Raw genomic sequence first — 12,811 nt, forward strand, 5'->3', positions numbered from 1 at the left:
AAAAGCCAAGGGCCCCATGGGGAGACTGATCTGCAATTTGCTTGCGATCTCTCACGGTCGTTGTGAGGGGCAAATGGTCAAATGGGAGAAAGTATGTGAAGGCTTTTGAAAAGTGTAAAACATGTGAGACCCAGGCGGCTGTTGGCGTGGATGTGCCTCCCACATGGCTGCCGGCAAGCTCTCAGTCCCTCACGGTGGCTGCCAGCAATGTCCTGTGTGGTGTTCCCTTCTGGTTGCTGTTCACCATATTCACTACGGCGCATGGCCCAGCTCAAGTGCTAGCTGCTCCTGGAAGTCTTCTCTGGGCCCCAGCACCCTTTGATCTTACCTGTGAAAAGGTCTGAGCGCAGGTGGATTGTTTGTTATCCACTCTGTCTTGAATAATCCTCAAGGAGCAGCCCTGTATTCTGCATCTTTGAATTCCCAGAATCTAGCATGGGGCCTGGAATGTTGTAGGTGCTAAAAAATACACAAATAAGTGAATTCAGAGGAAAAAAAAGATTTAAGAAATAGATTGGGCTTTTCTTTTTCTGATTTTTCAAAAAATCAAAAAGAAAAGAAATAGACTGGAAGTTGGTTAGAGTTCATAAATGGTAATTGATGGTAACTGTAATGTATTTCATAGACCTTTATTTATTATTAACCTGAAAATTAGCTCATAAATATCAGGCAGCCAGGTTTTGCTCAGAGAGCAAGGGCCTGTCAGTATCCACCTCTTTGAAAGGAGGTTGTTGGGTAAAGACACGAGAAAGTGAAATACATTCCTTTGCATTAATCATTTTCTCATCTGTTAAAAAGGAGAGGGTGCTGAATGAATATTAACACTGCTTAAATTAAAAATGCTTCCTTGCTGTCTCAGCCATTTCAAAGGAGGATTGAGTACTTCATGCAAACAAGGTCACCCATCAGCAGTTGAAAGTGCTTGGGTTCATTTCACGGTGCCTGTTACAAAAATAGCTAAGGTGAGACAAAAGGAGACCTTTCAACAACCTCTCAGGTGCCCCTACTACAATCCAAAGAGGCCAGAGTCCCAAAGACTGTTGACCACAGCTTCTACAAAGCACACTCATCACTCCTGATCAGTTCTACACTCTGCTCTGGCCCTCACCGGCTGTCTTGCCATTTAAGAGCTGCACCTCATTTGGTCTCTGTGCCCAGTAAGGTCAGCAAACACTGGAACTCATTGTTAAAGAAGATTTTGGAGACTCCTCCCCTACCTTCTCCTCCTTTTCTTCGTCTTCTCTTGATGTTTTGGAAAAAAACTTTGCAAGTTATGTTCTCTTGGACCTCCCCACCTTCCTCCCTTGTATTTCCTCACTCTCCCTGAAAACAGAGATGGTGCCATGTCTTTTTTTTTTTTTCCCTGCCATTATTCTAATTATTTCCTGGCTCTTAGCTCCTTCAAGAGATGCAGTATACTATACATGCATGGTGTATGTGGCAGCAGAAATGTGTTGAATGCATGTTGAAAATTTGTGCAGTTCTGTGGCGATGAGCTCAAAGTTGGGGGCACAATGGACAACAAATGTCTCTAGTCAAATTCCAGCAGTTTCCAAGGATAGAATCCTGCCTAAACTGTGTGCAACTGTGTGAATGTGGATGTTTAGGAGATCAAAGCTGGTGATACCTGTGCTAGGCTTAAGTGATCCACTTTGTCTGCAGAATCCCCTCAGTGCTGGGTGAGGAGCTGCCTGCCTGTGGCCAGCATTACTGGGAAACCACAGTCACAGACTGCCCAGCTTACCGACTTGGCATCTGCTCCCGTTCAGCTGTGCAGGCTGGTACCCTGGGACAAGGGGAGTCTTCGTGGTACATGCACTGCTCTGAGCCACAGAGGTAAGCTGGAGCCTTGCTTCCCTTCTTGGTCAAAGTGTCATGAGTTAATGTGTAGGCAGAGGTCTCTGAGGCACCTAACAAATAGTATCCTACTTCCCTGTTCAAGTCTGAGCCGACAAAGAAAGAAAACAAAAGAGTCAAACATATGAAGACTAAACTGTTAGTCTGATTACTGAGGAAGCCAACTTTAGTGAATGTGATTCATACCTGAGGGAAAGGAGATTTCTTACATTGAACCCTATTAATAGATTTCACCCAGCCATGCCACCTTCCCCACCCTGCATGGCAGAGTTCGCCCCTGGAGAAACAAAAAAGGAAGTATGTTTCATCAGTAAGCTCATTCTCCAAAGATAGTGAGGAGAGACCTCTATGCCACGCATGGCCAATTTCTCCTTCTAAACTCACCTGAGGGTGGAGGAGGTGACAAGGGTAGTACTAAAAAGCTTCCTCCCCAGAGGAATCAACAGGAGTGAGAAAAGAAGTGAGTCCCCGATACCCCTCTCATTGGTCCATATCAGGAATTGGTAAACTATAGCCTATAGGTCAAATAGGACCACTGCCTGTTTTTGTAAAATTTTACTGATAGTATTATTGGAATACAGTCATGCTCATTCGTTTACATATTGTCTGTGGCTACTTTTGCATGTCAATGGCAGAGCTGACTAGTCATAACAGCAACCAGTGACCCCCAAAGCCTAAAATATTTACTATGTGGCCCTTTACAGAAAAAGTTTGCTAACTGTATTAGTTGTAGTTTTGTTTGGTTGGTTACTATGTAAGCACCATAACCTGTGTTAGTCTCAGAGAGATGAGGCAAGCATGGAATGATCTGAATATGCTCACAGGGTGGTCTTTATTAGAAACCTGACTTTAGTCCTGGCCCCATCCTTGATTAGCCTCCTGTTGGCTACTCACCAGGAGTCAGTGAACCCTTTGAGCATACCTAATAGACCTCATCTATCTTGTCAGGGGACAGGGATGCCTGGTCTGCTACATTTTTGGGTTGTGAGGATCACATGAAGTCAGGTACAGGGGAGAGTCTTGAAATTGTAAAGTATCAGGAAAATGTGAGGCATTATTCAAATGTAATGCTTTAAAAAGGAAGCCTTCAGTGCTCACAAGTTCCCAGAAAAAGGCCCACAGATTGGGATTTTGCATATCTCTGGCTGCACATTCCTCCCTGTATCCTATTTGACAGAGTTTGATTTTCTGACATGGTTCATAAGGACACTATCTCCAAGAGCTATTTAAAGTCACATTTCATCAAGTCAGAGCAATTATGATAATTGATGTTCATTGCTGTGCAATGCTTAAGGGCCTAGCCCCTGCCTGGAGTTTAAAATCTCTCAAACCCAGAAATTATAATGAGTAGATTTAGAGCTGGAACCAGATATTGATTTCATGAACCAGATATTGATTTCATAAAAATTTCCTTAGGCACTTGAATCTTTTTATTTATTTATTTTTTAACATTTTAAAAAAAGTTTATTTATTTTGAAAGAGAGAGAGAGAGAACATGAGCTAGGGAGGGGCACAGAGAGAGAGAGATCTCAAGCAGGCTCTGCAGGGTCAGCATGGGACCCTGATGCAGGGCTTGAACTTAACTAATTGTGAAATCATGACCTGAGCTGAAATCAAGAGTCAGATGCTTCACTAACTGAGCCACCCAGGCGCCCCAACACTTGAATCTTTGAAACCCCAAAACCATAGATTAGCCTCCAGTAACAAATTTCTAGACTCTAGAAAACATAATTGTATCTTGTCAACAGGTTCAACAAGTTTGGTCTTCGGCTCTTTCAGGCCCAGGGTAGGCTCTGTGGGTTCCGGGAGGAAGAGTGTGCCTGTCTGTGTGGTCACAGCACAGAGAGGTCAAGCCTTGAGTGCCTTCATTTCATGTTTCAAATAGAGCACCCCACCTTAAGGCACTGTGATAACCACTGTGGCAGACCCTTCTCTGTTTCACTTTTCTGGCTTCATGATTTTAAACCCAACTGTATTATTCTTGATACTACTTGGGTAGAATCTAAGGTTTAAGATATTATAGGTGGAAAGGAGAAATGGAGAGGGTCTGAGGACACAGAATCAACTGGACTTCTTCCTGCCCACTCCTAAACTTTCTCCCCTAGTTCACAGCCTTTTCACCTCCTCCACCACAGCTACCATGCCTGTACCTTCCAGGGCGAGGTCTGCACCCATGCCACACTATCCTGTGTGTTGCAACTGGCAAATATTTCTAGAATATCATTTCCATCATGTCCCTTGTGTTTTTGCTCAAAAATCTACAAACATCTACAGTTTGTAGATGGGACCACAGTCAAGACAGGAATCCAGGAATAATATGACCAGGAAAGGGGAAGGATGAGGAGACCCAAGGGGAGTAAACCATCACGACCAAAAGGGGCTGGACTCAGTCTTGGCCAGTAGTGAGATTCACAGAGGTGGGCCCACCGGGACGTGGGGGCCCCAGTAGAGCAGTTCCAGAGTTACACGGGTATCTAGAATCAAGTTTCGATCTTTGTTCGAAAGACACCAGCAGTCCCAAGAAGGGGCAGGCAAAAGCTGGGCAGGGAAGAGAGCTCCAGTTAGACAGGCTTGGTTTCAGGCCAGAGTGGAGGCTAGAGAAAGAACCGATATGCTGGATAGGAAATGGAGGTGGAAGCAGGGCAGGGCAGGGCAGATTCCAGGCCCTGCAGAACTGGTGGAGCCAAGGCTTTGAGGAATGTCTCTCCCTCCTTGGCCTCTATGGTGGGGACTAGCTCAGGGACTGATGGGGCTGGGCCTGTGAGCACCAGGGGCCTTCTAAGCATGACTTGGGGAAAATAGCTCAGTAGGGCATTCAGAACTCTCTAGACCAGTGGTGTGCAATCAAAAATTCTATGAAGATAGAAAAATGGTGTCACAGATGGCTTTTGAACACTTGAAATATGGCTACGAGGACTGCAGAATTGGACATTGAATTTTATATCATTTTAATTTTAATTTAAGTGGCCACATGTGGCTAGTGGCAATTGTGATGGACAGGGCAGGTCTAGTTCCTGGCCCCTGACTTTACTTATTCATGTTATATCCTCACAGTCACTCACATGTCCTCTCCGAACCTGTCGGACAGATGGTGCTGTTCTCTATGACGAATGGGCTTATTCTGCCACCTCGTCATTGCTTCTGCTGTCCCCGCTGGTTGGATCCCCTTCCTCTTTCCCACCTATGTCCAGTTCCAACTGTTCCTTTTTGCTGAATATGAGCTCATCTGCTCCCAAAGCCTTCTGTAAGAGTCCCAGCCTACACTGCTGTTCCCAGTCACTGCCACTTGCAACCTTGGTTTTCTCTGTGGCTTCCAGGGCTTCCTGAGCTTCTTATTGTTCTGTGAGATCTCTCATTGGCAAGACATTGAAAAGGTCCTTTATCACTGTGTACGCCTTGCTTACTTTCACATCCCCGTGAACCTCTGCCGTCTCACATGGTGTTTATTCCGCAGGGAAGTTGCTAGCTTCCCATTCCCAAAACACACCTGTACTCAAGCTTCTGGGCCCTTAACACTGACGTCATAGGCCTTAAGGGTCCTTGCTTTCTCTGACACACCAGTGCCACTGTGTTTCCACTCCTCAGACCATCCCCACTGATCTTTCCCTCATCGCTTCTGTCTCATTTTTTCCCTTCTCCCACTTTCAGGGCCCCAGCCTCTGCTTCTAAGACTCCCAGGAGAAAACACCAAACTTGGGTTACTTTTTGCCCAGAGCAATTTAGCCTCTTCTGTTGAGCGATTTCCCCTTCCTAGCCTGCTCTTGGACCTGTCCTTTCACAACCAAACAGGTCCATTAAATGTGTTTATAAACACTTTACCAATCTCTGCCCTGAGACGGAGCCTCACCCATAGCCCACTTTTAAGTGATCAACAGAGTTTTCCTCCCTGGTCAGGAGGGTCTGGGTTCCCCAAGGGCAAGAACAGTACTCTGTGGTCCTTCGTAGCCCCCAGAGGGCCTAGTAAAGTGCTGGACTCACAGACATGCCCAGTGAATACTTGTTGAGTTGAATTTACTTGAATTGAAGAGAGAAATTAGAGGCAACACACCTGAGCTGCAAGCCTGCAAGGAACATTCAGAAGACAAAAAGGAAAGTTGGTCTGGGGCAGGGGGGGGCATATACAAAGGATGAAGTTGGGCAAAAATAATGAAATTTTTCTTAAACTTCATAAAGGCCCTTATGTAAGTTACTTAAAAATTTTTTAAGCTGTAAAAGTAATACATTTTATGGAAGGCAAGCCTGCAGTACTTTTAAAAATACATGGCAGCCTCAAAGGAGTTTTATTCAAAAGAATGACACACCATGAATGCGGTAGTTAAAACATGTGGGCAGCTGGGAAAGAATTAGAATGTTGAGAAAAATCACAAGGGAGGCATATGCTGGTTATTCTGGGACCGCCTCCTAATGTAGAAGGAGCAAAATTATTAAAAGTGTTTGTCTATTGAGATGAGCTATGCATTTTAGCATCTAGGAGGGATCTGGTTAAAGGAATTGGGATAACATTATTGCAACTCATTATTGTGTAGTGAAATTAATAACTGAAAAATTAGTTATCACCAAGTGATCTTCTTCACCATGGTCTTTCAAGATTTCCAGTTTTTAATTCCCCATTCTGTTTCATTTCAGATATACATTCTTCTACAGTGGCATTGTGAGCGATGTGCATGTGACTGAGCATCCCGCCAGGGTGGGCATTCTGTTGGACTACAATAACCAGAGGCTTCTCTTCATTAATGCTGAAAGTGGACAGTTGCTCTTCATCATCAGGCACAGGTTTAATGAGGGTGTTCACCCTGCCTTTGCCCTGGAGAAACCTGGAAAATGTACTTTGCACCTGGGGATTGAGCCCCCAGATTCTGCGAGGCACAAGTGATTGTTGGCTTTCAGAGTTTGCAAGAAGAATAATTCAAATTTTGGGGGTCTATTGTTCTTTCCCTTGGGTGCTATATATTCAAAACGTCTCCCATACATTTGCACTAATGATAGCTACATGCACAGTGATCAGCACGCGAGCAAAACCACCAAGGAAACGTTGACTTTCTAGGTAGCGTTTGAGTAAAGACGATGGAAAAACAACTTCTACCCTTTGCTTTATGTATGTTTGCGTTCTCCCCTAAATTAAAAGAATTTATACCTGATTTGGGCACCAGAATAGAGAAGTGGTCTTCCACCTGTTTTATCCGTGATGGACAGACAGGATATCCTTCTCTGACAAGAAACATGGGCTTTTTCCATAAGAAAGATGTCACCTCACTCCATTAACGGATGTTGGATTCTAATCATTAGAGAAGGAGTTTTAATTGTTCACAGCTGATAACGAACTCTTTTGTAATAATATGTACTGTAGGACATGAGTCTCTTTTCCCTGAAATTTTAAATGTAGACGAGAGCTAGGTATTAGAAATTTCCATTTGCTAAATAAATGGCTAGAGTCTATAAAACAAAACCTGTTATATGAACTTATTATATATAACTTATGAGCCCTGCATCTCTGGACTGGGACAGACGGCCGAGTAAATGACCATCACGCTTCAGTGGGTTGTGTCACGACTAACTTTCACATAAGAATTTTACATGCGTCTTTTAAAATCTGAACACTTTTATCCCATAGTTACAGTCAACTACAGGAAGCTGGGAATCTCTTTTTGCCAAAATGAAATAGTTGGTCATTTTTAGATACTATATTGAAATCTCTTGAAATCTTCCTAAAATATGTGTGCCAAGTTGATAAATCTAGAAGGCATTTTGAGATGATTGCTCTTGTTTTCAATAATGTAAATACTTTGATCTTATTTATAGATTTTTTAAATTATGAATTCATTTCTTTCTTTTCTTGTAATTAGGAAATCGTATCCTACTTTTGAGATCTGTTCTAAATTCTCTTGATTCACAGCTAGAAAATCCAAACTGGATCTGTAACTGCATTGGTAGAGCCCCTCCAAAGCCATCACAACTCTGCTTTAAAATGAGAGCAGCTACGGGCAAAGTGGATACTTAGTGAAATAGAAGGAACAATGTAGTGCTTTGTTGAGAATGTTCTCTTCACTTTTGTCAAGACTTAAAAGTGTTACCATCAGGTTCTGACTCATCAGCAACCCATGGGCATTATTACTTTTTTGGTGAGAATGTCATGTAATTAAAAACAGGAACAGTAGTAGCAACCACATGAATTTTAGAATTTGTCTCAGCTTGGGTTCTTCCAAAAGACCTGGAGATAAAGATGCACTGCTGGTTGTTTACACAGGAAGGAATTCTGGGAAGCACACGGGAGGCAGTGGGGAAAGTAAGACAGGAAGGGGGAAGAGCCAATAAAGGACATGTTTTATGAGTGGGGTATTGCCACTCTGAGCAACTGGGGCTCACTTGTGCTGGTGGTACCCTGGAAACCACCCAGAACATTCCAGAAGCTGGCATTTAACCACTCTGTCCAATCCCTGTTGGTTGAGGGTTGATCCAGGGAGCATTAGATTCCCATCCACTGCCCCCCCCCCCCACCCCCGCTTTTCCAGGTGTGTTCCTTGCAAACTCCTGCAGTCTCCAGAAAGCCCTCAGACAAAGGAAATGAGAAAGAAAGTCATCTCGTGCAGAATTGTCACCAGACAACTCCCTAATGCAGCTGTTGGTACACTCAAGTGCGCTGGGGGTGAGTTGGAGGTAAATGGGACAGGGCACCAGCAGCATCTGCCATCAAGTTGGCAGCTCTGGTATGAAGGGGAGAGTCAGAATAATGGGAAGAACTAAGGTTGAAGCTTGATTCAGCTCTTTCCAGGTTTTAACTCAAATTCTTTAGTTATGCCTTTCTCTTGGGATAATTGTAAACATCAGATTAAATAAGCATGTGAAATGTCACAGCATTTTGTAGTTTATAAAACATCCAGACAAGGGACTTCGGAGATCCTCTTTAAAGCCAATCCTCCATCACGTCCCGTGAGTGGTCCTCCCATATCTGACTCCATGTGTGTGGTGGAAGATAGGACTCGGCTCAGAAGGTCCATGTTTCAGCTGCCTCCATCTGTTGACTGATAGATTTCCAGTGGGTGGGTTTCTAGGGAATTATTCCAGTGGAGACAAGCGAAGTGAAGTTAATGCTTTTTCCTTACCTCCTCAAGCAATTCCTTCCTCCTGGCCCTTGTTTTGAGTTCATTTTTCCTTCTTCTTGTCCTTCCCACTCACATAACACAAACCCTCAGAGCAAAGAAAGGAAGTCAGCAAATTTTGTTAAAATCGCTCCTCTGCAAATCTGTCAATGGTACTTATTAGTTTAATAACATGTAGAGCTCATACCTCATCTCTTTTAATCTTCATCAGGACCTTGCACAGTAAAAATCACTGCCATTTCATAGATGAGGAAACCAGTCTCAGAGCAGTTAAATAACTAGTTCACACTCACAGCCGGCAGGTGGCAGAGTGTGGATTTAGATACAGCTCAAATCCTGAGCCAGGAGGATAAAAAGATGTTTCATTTTGTATCAGAGATCATGTTTTCCATATATATGTGATTTGTGAAAATTACATGTGTGTGTATATACATACACACTCTCCCCATACACCTGTACATATGCAGGCAGACATTCATACATAAATATTTTCTTCCCTCCTGAACTGACTTCCTTCCCAAATGTCAGTTTTGTTGTTGATGCTGTCTTGGGTTTACCTTTGATTCCTTCTTCAGTACCGATGACCTTAATTAGGATTCCAAAGAGTCGGTAACATCTTATTTGTGAAGAAAAGACTTTAATACATGAAACCACAATGCTTCCTCTCAGAGGTATAGGGTAAAAATAAAGGAGTTTTGGGAAAAAGAAGAAGAAATGAGGGTTAACACTGTGGTTCTTCTTTGTTTGCATACACACCTGCACAACCCTGGACAGGTACGTTCTTGGTCAAAGATGGAAGGATTTTTCTACTGAAGTAAATCAAAATGCATTCCTGCTGTTTTTTTCTGGAGATGCTTCCATAACGTGCAACAGAACTGAAGTATCTTACTTCATCATACCCACTTACAAAATTGTGTGCCTTAAGCACCAAACACTAACACTCTCCTGTCAGAAGCATCCTTCAGGCTCCAGAGTGGCCTGTGTTGGAAGTCACTTCTTATCTTTACTGTGTTAATTACCCACCAATGATCTCAAGTGTTCAACTGCTGAAAGGACTCACAGGACTCAGTTCATATTCAACGAAGAGCTTCGTCACAGGCAAAGATATAGTACAGCTGCACAGAGGAATGTTAGGCCATCAAGGGGTTCTGGTATCTCAAGTGCAGCCTTGTTTGTGCTCCCACCGTTGGGTTACGCATTCTGTCCAAAGTCTCCAGGCCTCAAACCACCACCAGTGTGCATGTGAGGCATTGTGATACCAGGAAGCCCAAGTTTTGTTTCTGGTGGTGTTGGGCCAGTGAACTGGTCACATAGGCACTTTCCAGATATACAACTAGCCCTAACTGTTGAGCCTTACTCCCCTGCCTCCTTCAGCCTCCACCAAAACCAATGCAAATCATCAATCTGTTGATTGTTACTAAATGATACTATCATTCTGCAGCAAAACAACTGGTGGTTGTTGAATCATGGTTCCAGAATCTCACTTATTTTTTTTTAATGTTTGTTTATTTTTGAGAGAGAGAGCACAAGCTGGGGAGGGGCAGAGGGAGAGGGAGACATAGAATCTGAAGCAGGCTCCAGGCTCTAAGCTGTCAGCACAGAGCCTGACGTGGGATTGAAGTCACGAATTGTGAGGTCATGACCTGAGCCGAATGCTTAACCGACTGAGCCACCCAGGCACTCCATTTATTTTTAGTTAATAGATCTCATGACCATGTCCAAGGGTCAGTAGCTTTGTGGATATGCATGTGATCAATTAAGACTAGCAAAAATAAGCCTATGCTGGGCACTTACTGTCCTGTGTCCCTGAGCTCAACTGCTGGCGAGTGTGTGAAGAGTAATAATAGTAAGAACTGAGTCCATCCGCTCATGTCCCTGATATGGTGATTGCCAGAGTGATCCCAGGCACATCCCTGAGTTGAATGACACAGGTGCTGAGTTCCAGTCCCCTTTATAAAGTGCAGGAGGGAACACGCTTTCTGGGCTGCTTTCTGAAGAGGAGATCAACACCTTTCCTTTTTCCTTAGTATCCTCAAAGTGTTTGTGATTGTGTCCCTCTTGGTGCTTCTGTTTTGGTTGTAAATGCACTCCTTTTCTATGCTGAGTTTGTTTTTTGCAAGTGATATCAATAATTTCAAATCCCAAAACAGTATATCAACTACAGTTTCAGAATAGATGGGGGATTAAGAATGTCTAACTTGGAGCAAAGATGATTAGGGAAGGAGGTAAGATATCTTTAAAGGTTTGAAGAGTTATCTCTAAGAGGAATAAAGCTTACTTTGATTTTTATACTAGGACTGGTGGGGAGTCCCAAGTTGACGAATTTGGTTCAAAAGATGGAAGAACGCCCATCAGTGATGATTGGCCCAGGGACATGCTGCTTAGCAGTAATGAGCACTCAGAGTTAGGATGAATGATCAATTGCCAGAAATATTAAAAATTTGGGTTCTAGATTCGTGGTTTTGAAACTGTGTTCCTGAAGTGCTGGGATTCCACAGACTTGCCTGATGGCCACTGTGGGATCCAACAGGAAAACCGAGTGGGCATAAATTCTGACCCCTGTCCTATTTCATCACGGCAGCTCAATATTAATCTGTTTTACACATTGGGTTTCATATAATAATTCATTTGATGAAAAGATTTCCATGAGTAAGTAAAGTTGGAAAAGTAGATAACCATTGAGTTTCAAGTCTGAATTCTGTGATGCAGGATGACCCAAAAGTCCTTAAATCCTCCATTCTTTCAGAGTACCTTTTATTTTACTATCCAATACTGATATCATAAGGACTTAAAGAAATTGTTTCCTATCCCAAATTTCCAAGAACTTCTATAGATGATTACATTCTCCTGGTTGACATTGCTGACCTCCTGCTTCTGCGTTCTTCTCCGTGACCTCTAGCTACCTCACCACTACGTCTTCATCCTTCCTTCGTCCTATTTGGTCATCCCGAAACATTGACACAGTGCTCCGTTGATTCCTTAAGGCAGTGCTAACACAAGGCTAAAACTGGTAGTGATTAACACAGCTTTTGCTCAAGAGTTGGGTTTAGTGAGGGAAATTTCTTCATAGATCATGAAACAAAGTAAAGCTGAATGTGAGGCATCTAACAGTGCTAGGAGCCCCTTTTGATCTCTTCTCCAGCTCGGTCTTCCAGCCGCACTGAACAGACTAACCTCTCCATGCTACTTTATTCTTTAAGTTTCTAGATTCTGCTCAAACTTTTTTTTTTTTTTTTTTTTTTGTTTTTTTTTTACTATCAGCTTGCAAGGAAGCTGAAAATGTCAAAATACAAAAGCCTCTCTTACCAATATAGACATTTTGTATAATAGAATGAGAGAAAATTTTTCCCTCCTACCTCAGCCTCTTCCATTCTGCCCAGATTCTAGGCCTCTCTTTGCAGAACTAAAAAGGCCACTAAATCAATTCTCTAAACCAAAGAACACTCATTTCCCCAGAGTGAATTTGGCCATTACCCCTCAGAATGGTTTTAGAATTCCCTTAGTGTCTTCCCTTTAGTAGATTTGTGTAGAACTAGGTAATGTTTGAAAGTTCTTTCTCAACCTAACTGGAGCTCCCAGACTTTGTGGTGGACTTCCTGGCACTGTGGAGGACTTTACTGCATGTTAGGCACTTCAGGAAGAATGACACCCTTCTAGAGTCAACATATTATTTGAGGATTTGATAACTTCAGAGGCAGTGGGTGATTAGGACAAAGGAAAATGGGGAAGTAGAAGCATAATTCATTCATTAATTCATTCAATACATGTTTATTGAGTACTTACAATGGGCTGGGCACTCTTCTAGGCCCTCAGGAAATGATAGTTATCAGATCAGACAAAATCCCTGCTTTCAAGGA

The 12,811-nt window shown here is 43.0% G+C and overlaps 1 protein-coding gene across 2 annotated transcripts in view; it reads left to right on the forward strand.

Moving 5' to 3' along the window:
- The window catches only part of CMYA5 (cardiomyopathy associated 5), a 96,641-nt gene extending 89,486 nt beyond the window's left edge, over positions 1-7,155 (forward strand). For both annotated transcript variants that reach the window (XM_049648570.1, XM_049648571.1), the window contains exons 12-13: positions 1,663-1,836; positions 6,484-7,155. In XM_049648570.1, coding sequence (XP_049504527.1) covers positions 1,663-1,836; positions 6,484-6,730 — 421 coding nt within the window. In that variant the 3' untranslated portion in view covers positions 6,731-7,155. The remainder of the gene's footprint in view (positions 1-1,662; positions 1,837-6,483) is intronic.
- The last annotated feature ends 5,656 nt before the right edge of the window (positions 7,156-12,811 follow it).

This window comes from Panthera uncia (assembly GCF_023721935.1).
Source record: "Panthera uncia isolate 11264 chromosome A1 unlocalized genomic scaffold, Puncia_PCG_1.0 HiC_scaffold_17, whole genome shotgun sequence".
NCBI lineage: Eukaryota > Metazoa > Chordata > Mammalia > Carnivora > Felidae > Panthera > Panthera uncia.